General features: G+C 41.7%; 1 protein-coding gene across 1 annotated transcript in view; it reads right to left on the bottom strand.

The window, feature by feature from the left end:
- The window catches only part of LOC118930053 (sulfotransferase 1C1), a 30055-nt gene extending 12497 nt beyond the window's left edge, over positions 1-17558 (bottom strand). Inside the window, exons 1-3 of the mRNA XM_036920851.2 lie at positions 17390-17558; positions 6511-6698; positions 3999-4127 (exon numbers count right to left, since the gene is read on the bottom strand). Of these exons, the coding sequence (XP_036776746.2) occupies positions 3999-4127; positions 6511-6682 (301 nt within the window). The 5' untranslated portion in view covers positions 6683-6698; positions 17390-17558. The remainder of the gene's footprint in view (positions 1-3998; positions 4128-6510; positions 6699-17389) is intronic.
- Between the last annotated feature and the right edge of the window lie 3742 nt (positions 17559-21300).

Genomic DNA, 21300 nt, shown 5'->3' on the forward strand with positions numbered 1-21300 from the left:
GATATCACCCCACCTAAGAGCTTGCCATTGGAGGGACTGCACTTCAGACAGCAAGGCCACAGCCCAAGAGGATGAGGGAGACTGTGCACCTGGAACTCACTCAACATTGGGGTTTCCCTGCAGATTGACCCTGTACTGGAGGGAAACGACTGTGCCAACTGCCGGCGGAGAGAGAGGCTGAGCTGCCAAAATGCTTGCAGTCAATCAGCCCTGCGGACCCCGTAGAACACTGCTTTTCTGAACTAGCTGTCTGCTTTCCTCAAGAAATCTGCTGCTGTCAAAACACTTGCAAAACCATGACCCCCACAGAGCTTATCAAAACCCTGTTCTTGGTTTGAATTGACCAATCTGGACTTAGCCTGGGAACCCAGAAGCTTTCTGCCTGTGGACCCCAATTGGGGCATGTACCCCAGGTCTTCTGCATGCCTGCACCCTGACTTGACTTCCCTATGTAACTTAAGGCGGGCCATGTATTTCCTCCAGGACTGATGAGTAATAAACTTCTCTCTTTCAATTCCCTTGTGGTCTTTTTTGAACTGAGGCTCACCATCTGGCACTCTGTTATCCACTTAACAAATGTTAATTTAACAAATTAGGTCATGAAATCTTAACAATGGCGTACAAGAGAGTTGACTCATAATGGTCAACTCCGAAACATATTAAAGTAAAATTATTATATTTGAAAATAAAGAGAAAAATTCTTAATGTCTCCAGGCAAAATGTGAAATAATTCATGAAGTTAAGAGAATTAAACTGCCATCACACATTTCAAAAACAGCACACAAAACAAGGAAACAGTGGAGCAGCATTTTAAAGAAACTTAAGTAAAGAAAGTATGAACAAAAGGTATTGTACCCAGGCAAGCTGTGCTTCAAGGATCAAAACTATAGAAAAAACCTTAAAATGTGCAAGAACTCAGAGAATACAGTGCATATGTACTTTCCTGAGCAATATCCCAGCATGGGTTTGATTAAACCAAGAGATACTGGGAAAATATTATCAAAAGGACTGCTGACTAGCATTTTACATTATTTAATACCAGAACTAAAATTTTTAAAAGTGAGGTGATGGCTAGAAGAACATAAACCTTATACATTCTGACAAAGTAGGAAAAATGCAACTTAAAACTTAGAATAAGATCACTGGCAGTTGTATACATAATAGGGGGAGTCACAGGATTCCTTCAAATAAGATAGTAAAAGGTTAGGTAAGAGAAAGAGCATTAAGTCCTTATAAAGGTAATAACACACAGCAAACCAACTAATAGGAAAAAATTTAAAAAATCCTGAAACAAAAATAAAAACCCAAAATAAAAACAAAGCAAAAGAAGTCCCACCCAAATTAAAAAGAAAAAGATATGCCAACTAATGAAACACAGTAAATATTACTTATTGCATGTAGTAATTTCAACACGATAGTACAAAATAATTATGACCAAACATGTCAGCCATATCAGTGAATGTAAGTGGGATTAAATCACCCATTAACACTTTTCAAAGCAGCTCATAAAGGAAAACTCAAACTATATGCTGCATACAAGAGACACACCTAAAACATGGAAAGGTAAAGGTAAAAGAATGGGCAGAGATATAACACGCAAATGACATTGTGAGAAAGCAGGTATCATGATGCTATTAAAGTGGGATTCAACCCCAAAAGCATTATATAAGACAAAGAAGGAAGCTTAAAATGCTAAAGACTGCATTATATCAATAAAATACAATAATGATGAATATCTGTGTACCAAATAGGAGAATAACCACTTATCTAAACTGGAAACCACAGCATATATAAAGAAAAATAGAAACATATTAATAATAGGACACTTTAACCCTCAATATAAGACATTTGGGCAAAAAACAAAAAAGAGGATATAAAAGATTTAAAAAATATGAACAATCTATTAGATCCTTTGGATAATAGAGAACATACTTTCTCAAGTGCACATAGAAAAGTCTCAAAAATTGGTAGTACATTAAGGCACAGATAAAACATCAGTAGGTTTCAAAAAGTTGCAATATTATAAACACTATTTCCTTTCAAATGCAATAAAACTAGAATTAAATATAAAGCCTCTCCCCCAACCTACCCCTCCAAAAAAAAAAACCCAACAAATCTTCCATCTGGAAGTTTAAAACATCCATTAAACATCTTTGGTATAAAATTACAGAAATTCTGAAAAATATAATGAAATTAAGTGCAAAGAAAACACTATATATCAAAAACAAATACATTTAAAATAGTGATCAGAGAAAGATTTATGGCCATAAATAATAAACGAAAATAAATGAATTAACTCCCCAGCTCAAAAAGCATTTGACAAACTCTAACACTGATTTATGATTAAAAACTCTGAGAAAACAAGGAATAGAAGGGAACTTCTTCAGCCTGGTGCTACAGCTAGCATCACACTTAAAGGTAAAGCCTGAGGATTTTTCTACTGAGACCAGGAACCAGACAAGATGCTTGCTCTCATATTTCTATTCAACATTGCACCAGAGGTTCCAGCCAGTGCAAAAAGGCAAGAAAAGAAATAACAGATATCCAGACAGAAAGAAAGAAGTAAAATGTTACTTTATTCACAGAATTTATGTAGAAAACCCAATAGAATGCACAAAAAAAACCTACTAGAATGAAAAAGATAGATTGTGGGATACAAGGTCAAATGCAAATATAAATTATATTTCAATATACCAGCAATAAATAATTAAATATTAAAATACAAAAAATGCCATTTGTAATAGCATAAAATAAAAACATTTATGGTTAAATATGACTGAAGATGTGCCAGACCTATGAATGAAAGCTATGAAACACTGCGGAGGAAAATTAAATAAGACCTAAATACTTGGAAAGATAAGCCACATTCGTACATCAGAAAGTTGATTCTGTCAAGGTATTTCCTCCAAATAGATGGATAGATTCAATGCAATCCCAGCCAAACATCAGCAGGTTTGGGTTTTTTTCCCCTAGAAACTGAAAACCTGATTCTAGAATTTATGTGGAAATACAAAGATCCTAAAATAGCAAAGCAACTTTGAAAAGAAGAAAAAATTTGCAGAATGTATACTACCTAACTTCAAAACTTACAGGGCTACAGGAATCAAAAGGTGTGGTATTGGCTTAAATATAGACACACAATGAGAAGGAACAGTACAGAAAATCCAGAATGTGCCCGTCAATTGATCTTGGAAAAGGGACCAAGACAATTCAGTGGGAGAAAAGGTAATTTTTTCAACTAATTGGCTGGAATAATTAACGCACTCAATAATGGGTTTTCAATAGGTACTGTTTTATAAATGAAGAAACACTAGGTTTTGAGAGGTTTGATAACATTTTCAAGGTCACACAGATAAAAATCCATACTAGCATTTCATGCTGGACTGTTGAATACTGACATCTCTGCCTTTTCACCATTGGGTTGTCTTGATTGCAAAAGTTACTATTTACTTTATAAACATGTCCTTTATTCCTAACTGATTGCAAGCTCTTTAAGTGTGCTATGTCTTATATTTCTTAGTATTGTCTTAGTATGTGAAGTGTAATCATTTATTGATAATAATGATACTCTATAGGATTTTACTTGATTCTCTGGTAGACAGGTTATAAATAAAATGTATTTATAAGACAATTCTCTTATAAATTAAGAAGGTAGCACAATAACCCAGGAATATGGCTCTCAGTCTCTGGAGGTTAGGAATTCTCAGTCCTGCCTTCTCTGTGTTATATGCATTCATGCTTGCTCACTCTGAGTTCTTAGCCCACAGTAGGGAATGTGCTGCATGATACTACCCAATCATGTATTTTAGAACAGAAATTTAGAAGTCTTGTTTCCAAGTTGAAGTGAGTGTGTTAACTTGAACCCCCTTTAAGCTTCCTCCTAGTTCCCTTTGGAAATCTTTTCTAGAAGGGTGATCATGGAAATAATTCTCTTCTTAGATGAAAACTGACCCAGCACAGTGGTTACAACCTTATGGGTTCTCGTTGGGCAAGCCTACCTGAGCTGAAGGGTGGAGGTAGAGTCCATTCAATGAAAGGGTGCCGTTCAAAGGTATTGGCCCGCTGGCACTTCTGCACATCTCCATCATTTTGAATCATGTCCACAATCTCCTGTGTCCAGGTTGTTCCTAGAAGTGTTGATTTTTTATTTCTACCCACTCACTGCACAATTTAATTTACCTTGATTACTCTTATATTTAGTAAAATTCTTATTTGCTGACTATTGGGAAGAATCAGCTCACTTATCCTCTCTGCGTGACACCCAGAGTGGGTGGGGATGCTACGTGACCTCAGGGTGGAGAGAGCCCCTTTGTGACACCCAGAATGGATAGAGCCTCTCCTGCAAGCACTGGGGTCTTTGTGCTCACTGTCAAGGTCTGCTTACATATTAGCCTTCTTGTGAGTCTGAGAGCCTGACAGAGGTAGAGACCTGTCCTTCAGTTCCCTTTAATCTCTAGTACCTAGTGTAGAACCCTGCACCTAATAAATGTAGCTCCATCAAGTGAATATTGAATCAAATGAATGTAGGGAGATACATAGATGATTTAGCCACTGTACTGCCCTAACAAGCTTACAATCTTTTTGGAGGAGATGACATATGACATATTCTTCTTGCCCAACTAATATCTGTTCCTCCCTTCTTTCTCAAGTTACCAGATCTTCAGCTTTTAGCTGCCATGTAGCTATTTGACTCAAAGGTAACATATTTCAGTCTTTCTTGCATGATGTGGCCATGCCATTAAATTTTGGGAAATTGTCTTGGAACATGACCTTATCCCTTCCTCTCTTCCTCCTTACTGCTGTTTGGAATGTGCATATGATGGCTGGAACTCCAGCAGTTATGTTGGACTATAAGCCAAAAGGTTCACCTGCAGATGGTGGAGCAGAAAGTCAGAAGGAGCCCGGGTCTCTGATGCTCAATGCAGCCAACATTTTATCCCTGGACCACTAAGCTCCAGATTGGTTTTTCTTTTATGGTATTTTGAGTTCTCTAACACTTGTAGCCAAATTGAATACTAACAGATATAGAGAAAGAGCATGTGGGTAGACAGAGACAGACTGTGCTTATTGTTCATCAAATACCCATTTTCCTCTTTATATCAAAGCGTTTGGTATCTCTCTGGCTCTTAGCCAATCCTGATGCTCACTGATACATGACATACATACAGATAACTAAAAGGGGAAAAGCCAAACATGGGCTTGCAAAGGGCAGGAGTACAGAGGAGGAGGACGACCTGTAGAAGGGCTCGGCAAGCTCAGGGGTGACAGCAGCACTGGGGTGAAGAGTTAAAGGGGATGGAATGTCCACCTGTGCCAAGAAGCCCAGGCACTCCAGGTGGGGAAGCCACAGGGGCCAGGAGAAGGGCAGTTATATTTCCATGTTGGGAAGTGTGGTCACAGGCAGGTAAGAGGAGGCGGGGGTACAAGGCTGGAGGCGAAGTCTGAGACTGTCCTGTGGAGGGCCTAGGGGTTGACGGCATGATTTCAAAGATGACCTGAAAAACCAGTCTTCTTTGAGGGGCAATACAAATATAAGTTCCAATATTTATGGCAAGGGGAGTGTTAGTAAAAACCAGACAGAAAAGGAGATCCTTGAAGTCGGAACGGCACCCAGAGGCCCCCACTCTAGCTTATTAAGTACACCCTAGCCAGCAATGGGGCCTAGTGAGAATGGGAGGGGCCAGGGAGGGGACTACATAGAGGACAGCAACGTGTGATCCGTTTGTGAATGGACTCGAGTCTGAAATCGTTCTGGTCATGAAAATCTAGAGTTCTCGTGTTGAGTCAGATGGCCACTGAGAGACTTTTCCAGACTGGTGACACCTTAAAGTTGTCTACCTACTCGTCACACTCCCTGAAATTATAGATCCAGACAACGCAGGGGGATTATCAGTCCTCATGTCACAGTCTCCTCTGCTTAGGATGTTCTCTACTCCTTTTCTCCTGCACAAGGCTGGGATGCCCTTTGCCTTTTCTGACCCTTACTTTCCCCACAAAGTCCTCTTCATTTCACAGGATCCTGGTAGGCTCATCTTCCCTGTCTCAGTCCCTTCCCACTGTACTTCTGTAGGTTCTGGACCCAATGCTATTAGCACTTTTTATATTGGTGTGAGGACTCCTCACCTCAGACTCCTCCACTAAAAGAAGCTAAGCAGGTGAGGAGCATGTTCCTTTGGGAGAAATCAGTGGGTAAGAACAAGGAGTGGCAGGGTTGCAAGATTACTGTTAAGAACTTCTGTGCTATTTCTCAGACTCTATGCTTTTAAATAATTTTGTAATTCTTGCAGTTCTTTGAGTATTTGGGATTCTGGCCATCTCTTTCTCTATTAGGGACCTAAATACAAGAAGGGTCTTGGATCCTGGTGGGGGCTGGTTGGAGCTCATGAGCAAGTCTGGTTCTCGTTTGTCCCAGGGCTGGCGCTGGGAAATCTGCATCTAAAACTGGGAGACCCTGGCAGATACCACAGCTCCTCTAAAGCTGGCCTCCCACTGCCTGCTTCTCAGACTTACCTGACTTTACATAGGTTGCAATGAGGAGATCATCAGGTTTTGCTTGGAAATTCCAGATTTTATCCCAGTTATCACTTACAATCTTCGTCATAAGGATTCCATTCACTTCTTTGGTCTCTGGTTTTATGTATTCTCCCTGCAGGTGGAGACCTTTCATTTCCTCCAAGGACATCTTTCTGTGTGGACAGCTGCTTAAAAAGAAAGGTGTGTTTGTATCATTTCTTATGCTTCCAACAGTCATTCCTTTAAGAAAATTCTCTGAGAAAGGAGAGGTGTGGGGGAAATTTATTACTAGGTTTAATGTTAATTTAAGTGAGAGAAGTTCAAAACTGTCAGAACCTGAAGCATTTAAAATGCTTTGTTTCAGGATGCAAAGACGATAAAGAAGTGAACATATTTGTGACAGAGACAAATGCCACAGAGGAAGCGCAGCTGAGAGATGTGTTAGACAATGACAGATTTGGGTGGCTCATCAGGGATGGCCTGTCTGCGGCCTGAGTGACAAGGGGGGGTGCGCCGTGCAGGGGGACTCAGCAGAAGGCCCTAAGTTCGCAGACCGTTGTCAATCTTGAGAAACAAAGGAAGCCCGGAATGGAATAGGCACTGAGACTGATCCTACAAACCAGTGTGAAACAGACAAGGCGGCCGGAGGGTGGGGGGGCGGCGTGACGGGGGTGGCCGATGAAACTAAGGCTGACCTGGATAGCTACAGAGCTAAGAGAAGTCACAGACCCAGGTGAAGCCTAAGCACGTGTTGAGGTGCTGCTGGCAGAATGACCATCAAAAGATTTCCGTCTGATTGCACAAAAACCTCCCTGCATGTCTGTATATCCAGATGTCACATCGTGCTCCAAATCTCTGGCTGAAGAGCAACATCTGCCAGCTGAGGATGTAACCCCAATTTACTCAGGGGAGTAATCCCCACTGGTTTGGGATGTGATAATTGTTCCCTTAGTAGATAATTTTTGAAATTTATTGAAATCTCAAATTCATTATAGAAATGCAACAAAGTAAATCAAACCATAGCATTACTATTTTTGTTTTAAATTTAAGAATAACCTTGCCATATTCAGTTAAGTATTTATTATGTAGAGGAAACTTTGGCGTTTCAGAATATCTAACAGATGAGTCTTGCAATTAGAAGTTAATGTATTATTGAGTGATTTAATATGTAGACTTGAGATTTTAGGTTGAAAGTTTAGACAATCTTAATTTATAAATGTTTAAGAGAATTTAAGAAACATCATATTCATAAGCTTAATTTTACTAGATTTGTGAGGTTTATTGAAGGAATTGGGATTATTGTTATTGTTAGAGACCTGAGATACTTAAAAAAGAGAGAAGAACATATTACAATAAATGCAATTAAAAATATTTAGGGGAATTTTATTAACTAAGTTGAAAAAGCCTCTGTAAGTGGAAACATTCCCCCATATTCCCCTGATGCTCTGGGTCCAGTGTGGGGACAAGACTTGGGTTCTAGCCACATCACACCCAGATCTGTGCTTCTGACCGGTCTGTCCCCCCTCCCTCTTTCTCCGACCCAAATTCAACCTTAGAGGCCATTCTTTAGGGCCTGCTGTCTCAAGCAGCTTTAGACACTCGCCGATCACTTGGGGTCCTTGGGGGCTGCTGCAGGGGCCCGGGTACTCGTGTTCGCAGGTGGGCCGGTGCCAGCTGGGCCGCTCTCCCACCGTTTGACCTGGGCACGTCCATGTTTACCTTTGTTATTTTGGGTTTCCATGTGCATTTTGTTTTGAAGAAAGGGCTCTGGGATTAATAAAAGAAATGTGACAACCACTTTTTAGGACACTGCTCCCCACTGCTAAAGTGGCACTCAGCCCATGCTGAAGGTGTGAAGTTCCCAGGAATTATTGTCCTGAAAGTCAGGACATGAAGCACACCGGGTGTGGAGGGAAGGAGGAGGTGGAGGTGTGCCCTAAATCAGCCTGAGGCAAAAGAAGTACTTTAGGAGAACTTTCTTTTGCCTTAATAGGTAAATGAGTTACAATGGAATGTTATTCAGCACTAAGAGGAAGTGAGCTATCGAGCTATGAAAAGACCTGGAGAAATCCCAAATGCATTACTCAGTGAAAGAAGCCAGTCTGAGGAGAATACATGGTGTGTGATTCCAACTGACAAAACTACAGAGACAGTGAAAAGATCAGTGGTTGCCATGGTTTGGGGGTGGAAGGGATGAGTAAGCAGAGCACAGAGGCTATTCAGGCAGCAACACTACTCTGCATGGTACTAAAAGCGTGGATACATGTTATCATACATTTTTCCAAAGCCACAGAATGTACAACACTAAGAACAAACTGCAATGTCAACTGTTACTTTGGGTGATAAGGATGTGACAATGTAGGTTCATTAGTTATAACAAATGCACCTCTCTGGTTGGGGATTTAAAAAATACATTAAAAAATTTTTTTTATTAATGGTAATTTAAAAACATCAATTTCTGATTGTTGCTAGTATAGAGAAATACAATTGATTTGTTGTGTGTTGACCTGTATTCTGCAACCTTGCTAAATTCACTTATTCATTCTAGTAGGTTCCTTGTGGATTCCTTCAGAAAGACACTGTTCTTCCCTTGCAGTCTGTATACTTTTATTTCCTTTACTTGCCTTATTGCAGTTGCTGTGACTGCCAGTCAGGTGTTGAATAGAAGTGGTAGGAACAAACCTCCTCGTCTTGCTTCCAGTTTTGGAGGGAAGCATTTAGTCTGTCAGCTTAAAGTATGATATTAACTATAGGTTGTCTGTACCTGCCCTTTACTAGCTAAATTCTGTTCCTAAATTGCTGAGAGTTTTAGCTGAAGTGTATATTGAATTTTGTCAAGTCATTTTTGTCTTTACTGAAGTGATAACATGATTTTCCTTTTTAAGTTTGTAAAAATCGTGAACTACATTGTTTGATATTCAAATAAACCAATTGCATCCTGGAATAATCCCTATTTGGTGTTGACATATTACCATTTTTGTAAATCGCTGTGTTTGATTTGCTAGAATTTTTAAATCCATGTTCATGAGGGATATGGGTGTGTAGGCTGTAATTGTTGTTAAAGTTGTTTCCTTATAATGTCTTTGTCTGGCTTTGATATTAGGCTATTGCTTACCGCTGACAATTTCTGCCTTCATTGTGTGTTTTAGAACATTTAGATTTAGAACAATTACATCGTGACTATTGATATGAATGCTTTTAAATTACTATTTTTCTATTTGCTTTCTATTTGTCTCATCTGTTCTCTTTTTTTTCCTTGTCCTATATTCTTTTGGATTAATTAGAATACTTTTGATGATTTTACTTTATCTTCTTTATTTGCCTCTTAGTGATACATCTTTTTATTAATGATTGCTTTAGAGTTCACATACACATCTTCAGCTTATCACAGTCTACTTCAAGTAATATTATACCTATCATATATAGTATAAAGACCTTATAACCATATATTTCCCTCTGTACCCAGCTTTTGTGCTATTATCATACATATTTATGTCCACATATATTGTAGACCCCAATACATTGTAGCCATTTTAATTTAAAAAAACAATTATTTTAAAGATATTTTTAAAGTAAGAGATAAGTTTTTCATATTTACCCACACATTTACCATTTCTAGTGCTCTTCATTTCATTGTATAGATCACATTTCCAATGGTTATCATTTCCTTTGTGCCCAAAGAACTTCCTTTTTCTTTTCTTCAACTAGTCTGCTGGTGATGACTTCTCTCAGTTTTAAATGTCTGAAAATGTCTCTATTTTGACTTCATTTTGGAAGATTTTTGCTAGATCTAGAGGTCCAGGCTGATCGCTTTGTCTCCAGTATTTGAAAAGGTTATTCCATGTACTCTAGCTTGCTTCTGTCACTTACCTTTGTTTTCTGTATTTGTGTCTTGTTTCTCTGGCTGCTTTTCATACTTTCTTTTTGTTACTGGTCCTTAGCAATTTCATTCTGATGTGAACTGGTATGTTTTAGTTCATGTTTCTTCTCCTTGAGATTTATTGAGCTTCTTGGATCTGTGCATTTATAGTTTTCATGAAATTTACAAAAGCATTTGTTGTTATTTTTTCAAATGTTTATTTCATCCCTTCATCTTTCTTGTCCCCTTTATAACTCTAACTGTGTATACGTTGGACTGCATGATGTCCCAGAGTTCAGTGATGTTTTGATCTATTTTCCCCTAAGTCTTTTATCTTTCTGTGTTTCATTTTGTGTAATCTTTACTGCTCGGTGCCCTAATTTTTCTTTAGCAGTGTTCAGTCTGCTTTTATCCCATTCAGAATGCTGCCCATTTCTCACATTGCTCCTTTTTTCACCTCTAGAAGTTTGAGTCTTTTTTACATGTTGTATACCTCTTCTTATCACGCTCACAGTTTCCCTTTATGAAGACATGGAGTATTGTCATAATAACAGTTTTGTTAATTTTGGGGGCACTATTTTTTGAAATTCATATTAATTAAACTAAAAAATTCCACAAACACCAGTTCACCCATTTCCCTCAATATGTACCCCCCTGCCTCTGGCAACTACCAATCTGTTCTCTGTCTCTATGAGCTTATTTTGTATTAATATATTTTTCTTGGTTCGTACATAAAGGAGGTCATATGGTATTTGTCTGCCTCTTTCTGATTTATTTCACTAACACAGTACCCTCGAGGTCCATTTGTGCTGTTTCAAATGGCAAGAGTTCCAGCCCTTTTTAATGGCCAAATATTCCATTGTATACATATATGACAATTTCTTTATCCATTCATCCATTGATGGACACAGGTGATTTCTGTGTCTTGGCTATTGTAAATAGTGCTGCAATAAACATGGAGGTGCAGATATCTTTCCAATTAGTGTTTTCATTTCCTTTGGGTATATGCCCAGAAGGGGAAATGTTGGATTATACGGTAGTTTTACTTTTAGTTTTTTTGAGGAACCTCTACACTGCTTTCCATAGTGGCTGCACCAATTACATTCTCACCAGCAGTTATAGGAGGGTTCCCTTTGCTCCACATCCTCATCAACACTTGTTATTTCATCTTTGTGATACTAGCCATTCTGATAGGTGTGGGGTGATATATCATTTTGGTTTTGATTTGCATTTCCTTGATGATTAGTGATGTTGCACATCTTCCCATGTGTTGGGTATCTCATGTCTTCTTTGGGAAAATGTCTATTCAGATCTTTGCTCATTTTTTAAATTGTATCATTTGTTTTCTGATATTGGGTTGTATGAGTTCTTTATATATTTTGGATATTAGTCCCTCATCAGGTATAGGATTTGCAAATATTTTCTCCCATTCAACAGAATTCAACAGAGTGGCCTTAGGGGACATGGAAGCTTCTGGGCCCTTATCTCCAGAGTTCAGGGGTCCCTAATGACTTTATCTCAGAAGAGTCTGAAAACAAGTTAGAAAGCTTTGCTCAGGAAACTGATGACTCCCCCAAGGGTAGATGCCCTCATCCCTTGGAATGTCCCAGTCCTGGCAGCAGGATCTGGCATCCTGTACCCTGAACTCTGCAAGAGGCAGTCATCAAGCCTCCTGACCCAGGGATCTGGAAGTTCCCAGGAGCTTGTCCCTTCTCCAGGTGACAATTGCCTCTATACCTCTTTAATTATCCATTGGGACACACATAAACAAGTTCTTATGGCTCTCACTGGTGCTGGAGCCCAAACTGCAGTGCTTCCAAGGAACCCCTCTAAATAGAGGTGAGGGGTACCTTTAAATTACAAGGTATAACAGGCAGGATAGTAGGAGCTGTTCACCTTCCACTAGCTGTCACTACTGGAACAATCTTAATTAAAATCCCTTTGGCTCTTCCCCTTCTTTTTATAAGCATGGATGTCTTAATGTGCGACAATGCCATCTGAAACAAAACCAAGTTCCTGGCCTTCCTGGTGGGAGCTGCACATTGGGAACCCATGTTGGCCACCCCCAATTATTATGTAAATATCCCCAAAAGTGTTTACAGCAGGGGACTGAGGGATAATTCAAGATTTACTAAAGGGAAGAGATCTTAAATACACACTTTTTCCATTTAATTCTCACATTTGACCAGAATGAGAGCCTGCTAGGAATGAGTGGCCCTTACAGTAGACTACTGAAATTTAAACACTCAAGTGTTCCCTATTAAGGATCCCATTCCCAACATTGCCCAGTTAATGAAGATGTCTGGAGGGCTCAGGGGATGTCTTTGCCAGCAATCTATTATGTTCTATTCAGTATTGATAATGGAGTAGGCCCAGCTGCTCTTTGCCTTCATGTCCAAAGGCTTTCAATGTACCTTTACCTGCCTGCCTCTGGACTATCTTAACATGCCTATGAGCTGTCGCTCACAGTCTTTGCCAGCAAGATCTGGACACCCTTACAGTATTCCCTGGCACCATCTGGCACTGTATTGCTGACATTCTAATCTGGGGTTCCTTGGAGTCTTTAACACAGCTAGTGACCCACCTATAACACAGAGGTTGGGCTATTGCTCTACATAAAATTCAAGGGGCAGCCACAACTGTGAAATTTCTGTGGATTAGTTAGTCTTTGTGGGGAAAATGGAAGTTCTTATGGTCAGGATCCTCACCTGACCCTAAACTATTTGATGATGTAATTGACCTACTGCTAGGGTAATGCTTCCACACCTGTAGGCAATGGGCTATTACGGACTAAGTCACTATAAAAGAGCTCTGTCCACTGCTCTGGGTAGAGGCAGAGATGTAGGTGGGTTAGAGACCTGCAGACTGCTGGATGCAGACATGATCCTAGTGCTTGACCTCACACAGTGAAAATAAAGCCCGGTATAAACTCTTTTACCCTGAGAATGTTCTGTTGTCATTTCTCAGTCTCACTGAACCCATAGTGAACTTGCCCAGGGCTGAAACCCTCAGGCAAGACAGTCCTCTAAAGGCTGAGAAGTTCTCCTTGCATTAAAGACCACATTGCTAATTATTCAGCACCACATCACCCTGTAGCAAGTATCCTGCCATGGGATAGCAAGCCCTACACATTTAGCAAGGCCTCTTCATATTTTGGAGGCAACCCATACCACACTTACCCATCATTCTTGGGCCCATTTATGCAAATCCTTTGCATACTATCAGGGTCTGGATAGTCACATAGTCTCCATTGTCCACCCACAGATTACAAAGGGAAGCTGTGCCTTTGGAATGAGCTGGCAGTGATTCCCTCCCTTACAGTGGGACTACCTGGCATCGGGTGAGGCAGGTAGGTATCAACCACACGACCTGTGTTGTCTTCTAGTAATGATGCTTAACCTCATTCAGTCATGAAGAAATAATTGGATACAACCAGAGTGTGGGATGTCCTGTGAGACAACTGGCCTGCATTTTTCAAAAGAATAAATACATGGAAATACACAACAACAAAAAAAGAAAATGGTTGGGCTAGGGGTACCTTTCTAGATTGAAAGACACTGAGAAGACATAATGCACAGCAAGGAACTTAACTGAATTCAAGTGGAAAAAAAACTTTAGGAGACATTAGTGGGGTGGGGGATGGAATTTGAACACAGACTGCATGTCTAGTAGTGTTCAGATAAAGGATGTGAATGCTCTTATTTTTAGGGGATTTTGGCTGATGTATGCAGTGATGGAGCATCACAGGGACTGCAGTTTACATTCTGATGTTTCTTTAAAATACTATCCATTTATTTGTGCATATAGGTATGTGAATATACATATGCATATGGCAGGGGGCTGGGGAGATGCAGAAAAATCTTGGTGTGTGAATCTAGGAGAGTGTTTACAGATATTCTTTGTACTATTTTTAAATTTCTGTGTAGTTAAAACATTTCTAGGAAAAACAGAAGAGAAAAAAGTGTGATTTGTTTTTCTGACTACCTAGATGATGTGAATGCGAGCTGCTAACTCAGGTGACAGCGGGCCTGTGGTCTTCAACATGAGGGGAGATTTCTCCCTCTCCGTCCCAATACCCAAGTCAAGGTAGGGGTTTCTCTGGCTGCCCCTCATCAGAGGAGGGCTTTTTCTGGGTTCTATCTCCTCTCAGACTCCCCACGTGTATGGTGCCGGGCTTTGTCTTGTGGCCTGCTGCCCCTCCTGGCTGTCAAATGAGAATTCCATGTCAGGCACCTATTCCCCGACCGTCCTCCCTGGGAGCTTTAGTCTCTGGGGCCTGCTTACAGTTTTGCTAGTTCAACAATACATCTTAAAAAGATATATTTAAAAAATATTCTGTCTAGTTTTTTAAAAAACTGTTCTGCAACTAAAGGCTCATTCAGGGTATTTACTCCTCCAAACAAATAAATCTCTTTATGGCTATGCCTAATCTGTATTCTAAAATATTGATGACTGTATATTCCCATCACCTGAAGTTCTGCAGTCTCCATATGTGGTTTGTCCTTTCTGCTGAGTCTTTCTAAATGAGGTTTTAAATTTTGGGTTGTAAGCTTAATTTCTGTGGGGATATATGTCAGAATCCTGTGTAGCCTGGTTGAAGGCTTGTCTGTCCAGACAGGTTTTGGGTATGTCCTTGCCAGGTGGCTGAGGGATATAATACCTTGTGATTTGTTTTTCAAAATTTATTGTCTTGGGGATTGCTAAACCAGGTGGGTTGTATAATTTGGTTTGAAGCATAGACTCATGCTTACAAATTCTGAGAGGACACTTCCTTTTCATGCACAGCTGGAGACTTCAGAGACTTCCTCACTCTCTCCCTGTGTGGAGACCAGCTTTCTCCAGAGCATTTTGAAGAGACCAAGTCCGCAGTAGGGTTGCTCTACCCTAAGGCCTCCCCTTCTGACCTTTACAGGCATTAAGACACCAAGAAGGGCATTTACCCAACCCTCCAATGCCTCCACATTTGAAAGAATATTTGCTGGATGTATCTAGAATTTCTTAGTGTTTGTATTGGGTAGATTTTCAAGTAATCTGGTTCTTTTTGTTATTGGAACAAAAATATTGGAACAGAATGTAAATTCCTTAATCTATTCTTTTTGGCTTAAGTAAAGAACCTATTTATTCTGTAAATTGGCAGAAAAAACCTGCCTGGATACATATTAAAAAAATTTTAAAGTTCTTATACTGAGTTGAAAAATAAGTAACACCTAAAAAGCAAACTATTTCTTCAATTAAAAACAATCTAACATATTAAGTTTGTTAAAGCCATTCACACGGTGTAGGAAAACAATGATCCTGAAGCGAACTGTGCTCTGGGAATCTGTAAATGAACTAATTTCAGCTTCTGATTTCAGGAACCACGTTTGGTTTCTTGTGGTGCCTCCAATACTGGTCTGATAATTGACACAGAGTAGAAACCCGATTTTCATTATTGTTAAATTGAACTTTGTTTTGTCAACTTGAACTTGACTTCAAACTTGCTTATCCACCCTCAAAATAGGAAGACACATTTTTTTCTTTTTGAATCACAGCTGGCCTCCTGTCCAGCCCCAAGTCCAGCTGCACATGACCATTACTGCTACTCATAAGCAGAGCCCCAGCCTGTGGATTCCTTGTGGACTGGGAATGTGGCCAGCTCTTCTGTGCTCAGTGCAGGAGCTTCCTTGGGGCTCCCGTGTGAGTTTCTGGCCCTGGGAATGGAGCCTCTCCTGCAGCTCAGCCAGTGGAGTGTGTGTAAGGCAGAACTTGCCCCTGCAGCTCCCTATCCAAGCTGCCTGCCCAGGGGAATCTGAGTGTGCCCCTCTGGGCTGGGGACATAGCCTGCTTCCCAGTCTATCTATGTACTGCCTGGACTTAGCTGTGGTTTTCCTGGGCTCCAAGATGGGGAGAGCCCAGGAGCCAGTGCTGCAGTGGTCCCTGTAGGGAGGTCTCAAGGAAGTTCCTGAGGGCAGGTCCCTCAGCCATTACCACCCATGCTCACATGAGGGGTGGATTCAGCTCGGGAGCCTAGCAGGTGCAGGAAGGCCTTAGGACAGCTCACCTGGTGCTGGGCACAAAGGCAGTGTCTCTAGCACTCAAGTTCACACCCACATGCCTCTGGCATCTGAGGAGGCTTCAGTGACAGGTCCTCCTGGTACTGGAGTGAAGGGTGAAGCTTTGAGGGAAACTCTGAGCCTGTTGATTGGAGACTTGGGTGCTTCCCAAAGGCAGTGCCCAGCACCACCTCAGCCTCCTGTCTCTCCTGTGGCTTTGCAATGTCATGACTACCTGGGCTGAAGCTCCAGGGGGCCTGAGACCCACCTGTTCATTGTTCCTCCACTTCCCTGATAAAGGACTTGGCCCAAACCTTCTGTGGACCCAGAAGGTCAGAGCAAAGTGTCTGCAGCTGCCTGCCTGAGCCCCTTCTGAAGATGATGAGTTAGGAGAGGGAATCCTTTCTGCAGCCTAAAGAAGGAAGAGGCTCCTGGTCAGCCCTGGCTTCTTAGCCCTGGCCCCTGGCCCTGCTTGCTTGGGTCCCTGAATCTGCTGTTAGGTGGCTGTTCAGTTCTTCTCAAAACAGCTTCCAGAGAATGGTCAGGGGATCAGGCTCAGCAAGAGACATTCGTGACAGAGAACTTGGGACTGGGCTGTCCTTGGCTGGTGTTAGGTTTTAGGTTTTAGGACACCCTCTGTTGCCTGACAGATGAGCTAAATGGGGAGCCCTCCTCCCTGGGGGCGGGCTGGCATGGCTGCTGCCTGCAGGGAGGCAGCAACAGTTTGCTCAGGGATGTTTAAGTCAATGCTGGGAAAGAGTAACCCTTTAACGCAGTTAAGGCCACCATGGGACACATGGACTGAGGCCTTGGGAAACTTGGGCAGAAAAGTATTTTTTTTTCTCTTTCATGTCTTTGAAAAACATGATTTTCCCTTAAGAGCTCAAGAAAGTGACCCTTTCCCCATCTTCCCGGCCTTGGGCTCTCTTCCCCTTGCAGGGAGCTAGACTGGTGATCTGGTTAATGCCTTTCAGGAAGTACTCACCAGGTTCCAGGGAGATAGTGTCACAAGACCTCGGGCCTGGCTTCCTGTCTGTGGACACTCTGCCTTCTTTAGACTCTTCCCCTTGGATGCCTCGCGTCTGAATCCTCGGGTGTGTGCCTGCGGGAGCTGGGGAGCACCCCTCAGGTTAATCCTGTCCCTTTGCTCCCTTGATATAGGACCTGCTTAAGGCAGGTGGGATCAGCCCCACCTAGGTACTTAGCAAAGGAAGGAGGAGCAAAGGAACTAACCAATGAAACCCTTGACCTTTCTCCCCACCTGGTCTGGACAGCACAAACAGGACGGGGCTCCGAATGGCTTTGTCTCTTGGCTGCTTATTTTCTGACACTATTTTGAAATCACAAGGAGTAGTAAGTGTGTGGCATGTGCAGGTTCTCCCTCCTGTACCTAGTGTACATCAGCAATCCATCAGGGAGTGCTTTCCCAGTGAACCAGATGTGGCCTCAGAAGCCTTAACCAGTTTTCCAGAGAGTCACTTCCAACTGATAGTACTAAAAGACAAAACCTGTTTGCCATTCATGGTTTATAGTGCACATAATGCTCTGATAGAATGACAGTCAGAGGTTAACAATGCAATGGGATTCTTTTTAAGATTCCATTTATTGATAATTGCTAAGTAAGCATTTTTATTTTGTTTTGCTTATTTAGTTGAACTTCCTGAGTGCCTCATACAATTCTATGATCATAAAATATCCTTGTGGACACACTACATGGTTGTCTTATACATTTGCTAAAAACTGTTTTTATTTATTTTATAAAATGATAGCTACCTTTACACGAATGTGATTTTGCATATGTTTTTATTCTAGTTGCAGTTTAATTGTGTTTTTTCCTGATTTTTATTATTTTTGCACAGTGTGGCACTCACCATGTAAGGAATCTATGCACTTCTGGCCCCAATATGAATTAGGCAAAGCAATAACTCTTATTGAGGGCTGATATATTTTGGGCCCAATTTCTAAACATTTGGATTACCATAATCTTAAAATCCTTACACACTCCTGCCTGATTGGTACTATTGTATTCCTTATTCTACAGGTAAGGAATTTAAGTCTGGAAAGCTTGAATAGCCAATGAGTGTCACACAGGGGGGAAGAGATCTGAACCCAGTCCACTGAGGTTCAGAGCCTTTTAGTCACTGTACCATTCTTCTCACAACAGAAAGAGGCTTCCCCTGTGCAGGTGATCAGTGCCATGACGCTCACCTTGAATACACAGAATCAGATCTATTGGGTCTATTGGAGTTGCCATTATTTTGAAGGAATAATTGTGGATTATGAAATTAGAGTATGAATTGGATTATAAAATTAGTTTAGCAAATTTATAACTATCTAAATAACCTAACATTTTCTATGTTAAACTCATAAAAGCCTACCAAGTTAAGTACATGTATGTTGCAATATTTAAAAAAAGGTTGTTAAACCAAATTCTAAAAGATACTTGCTTCTAAATTATAAAACCAGATTCTAAAAAACCATGTTTGATCTCAATTTTTGAGATGTTTGTTTTTATGTGTCCTGAGGAAGAAGACTGAGATGAGAGAAACAATATGCTCTTTACAAGGACTGGCAGATAATGGAAATCATATGCTCTGGACTTTCAACGATACTATTAAAAGTCATCAACTCTTGAAGCCCAGATCAGAACTTCAACTGTGTTTATCTGAACAATGTGCGTTTAATTGTGAATCACAGAGCTTTTAATATTTCTATTGCTTCTGCTACCCATGTGCAAATGGCTTAGGACCTCCAATGGGCAGGATAGTAGAACTCTAAGGGGGAAGTGACCTAAGAGGCCTAGACTCCTGTTCCTGTCTGGGCCACAGCAACAGAAAATGGTAATCAGGTCTGTGGGGACCTTGGAGTGAAGTATGGAGTGCAAACACCTGGATAGTTCTGTCTGAAGTCCAGTAAATGAATGCTGAAATTTATTTAGCCTTGGAGTAATGCTGAAAAGACATTCACCTTATAGACACATGCTGGATTACGGTTATGAGAGCACGTACTCTGGCCGATGCTGTCACAGACCCGTGCTGTCCATGGAGAAAGAGCCAGTCACAGAGTCGGCCTCTTTCCAGTGGCCACACCTGTTGAGGCCTATTGACTTACCATTTCAACACCTGCAGGATCATTTATTGCTCTCCACAATACAAGTGTTTTCAGGGAAAGCCTGACTTCTGCTCAGTTACCTGCAGGACTTAACATGATTTCATCAGTGGTGGAAATATGCTCAGTTGTGGGCGACCACAATAGGATTAAAGAATTGTTTACCTGCTCACAAGGGCATAGAGGGCATGTGGGAGTCTGTGAACTGATGTATGGGCTGGGGGACTGAGCTTCTTGGGTCACCCCCCAACTTCCTCCTTCCTTGTCATGTGAAAAGGAAAGAGGTAGTTGAGTGAAATTCACATCTCAGAAAGGAGAGGACTGTAATTTTAGGTAAGTCTGTATTTGAAAACAAACAAAATGAAACAAAAAACAAACCTTTCTGAGAGATGAAGTTCCACTCCTAGGAAATTTGCTACCCCAAATCGATTTCCTTAAGAGACTCTTTCATTAGCACTGAAGTTCCCAGGATCGGGGCCATGTCCTGTCTGCATGTCCCATTGCCTGTTATTTGTCCTAGTTTGGAGCAGAAGGTGATAGGTCAGTGTAAGAGAGGAACTCACCTGGGGAGGGTCCTGGAGGTGTTGTAAGGACCTTGGGGTTTCAGAAGGGTTCATGTTCCTTGAAAGGTAGACACAAGTTAGGAAGGGCAGGTTGGGCAAGAGCACTTGGCTCTGACTCCGGATCAGAGCTGAGCTGGAACTAAAGCAGCCTTGGCTGGCTGGACATTCTAATGGGGGCCTGGAGGCTTTACCAGGAGCTCTCCAGGTAGGCTTGCAGATGAGCACTGAGCTCTCCCTCCCAATTAGGCAGGAAAATGGGCATGGTGAGTCTCTTCTGGGGGGCTCTGACTGCTTTGGCCCCCAGGTCACAACTACACTTGGCAAGTGCAGCAGAAAACAAGTCAGTGCCAGAGGGAGTGGAGAAATAAACTCAGATATGTTTGTTAGGAGTCTCAAAAGCATGGTGCTTCCCTTGAAGTCTTCAGCAAGACACTGTTTCCTCTGCCTGAACCACCCCCTAGTCTAGTTACTTTATAACACCTTGTTAAGGGCTGACTTTTGTCCCTACTCTGAGCTCACATGTGAAGTCCCAACCCTCTGTACTTCAGGGTGACTGTATTGGCAACGGAGCCTTTAGTGGTCAGGGCAGAATCTACTCCAGTCTGACCGGTGTTCTTACAAGAAGAGTAGGCTAGGATGCAGAGGCACAGAGAGGAAGGCTGTGGAGGACACCAGGAGGAGGCGGCCCAAGGGTGAGGCCTCAGGACACAACCCTTATGCGTCTTGATCTTAGACTTGTAATCTCCAGAACCATGGGAAAATACACTTCTGCTGTTTGTCACTCAGTCTGTGGTGGTGTGTGCCAGCCACAGCAAACTCGTGCAGACCTGATCAGTCCTCCAGGCTAAGCCAAAGCTTCTCTTCCTTGACCTGTGGACAGCCTTCCTTCCTGGAAGCCCTTCTTCCCCTGACTAGGTGTCTTGGGCCCCTCTCCTTGGGTGACTATATGATTTATCACCTGGTCAAGTGAAAGGGCCTACTTTTGGTAATTCCCCCAGAAAGGTGGATGCAAACTTGCGATTTCCAGCAAACTAGGAGGGTGGGTCTCCCCTTGCTCCTCTGTGCCCCCGTGACACTTTGTGATTTCCTCTGTGGTGTCGCTTAGCCTGTGGTCAGTAAGTCTCTTAGTGAACATCTTTCCCCACCAATAATGCTCTAAGCTTCTCCAGAAAAGTGGTGTGCTCCCACTAAAGGATCAGAGTGCCTGAGTCCCTGTCACCTTCTA

Source organism: Manis pentadactyla, chromosome 2 (genome assembly GCF_030020395.1).
Source record: "Manis pentadactyla isolate mManPen7 chromosome 2, mManPen7.hap1, whole genome shotgun sequence".
Taxonomy (NCBI): Eukaryota; Metazoa; Chordata; class Mammalia; order Pholidota; family Manidae; genus Manis; species Manis pentadactyla.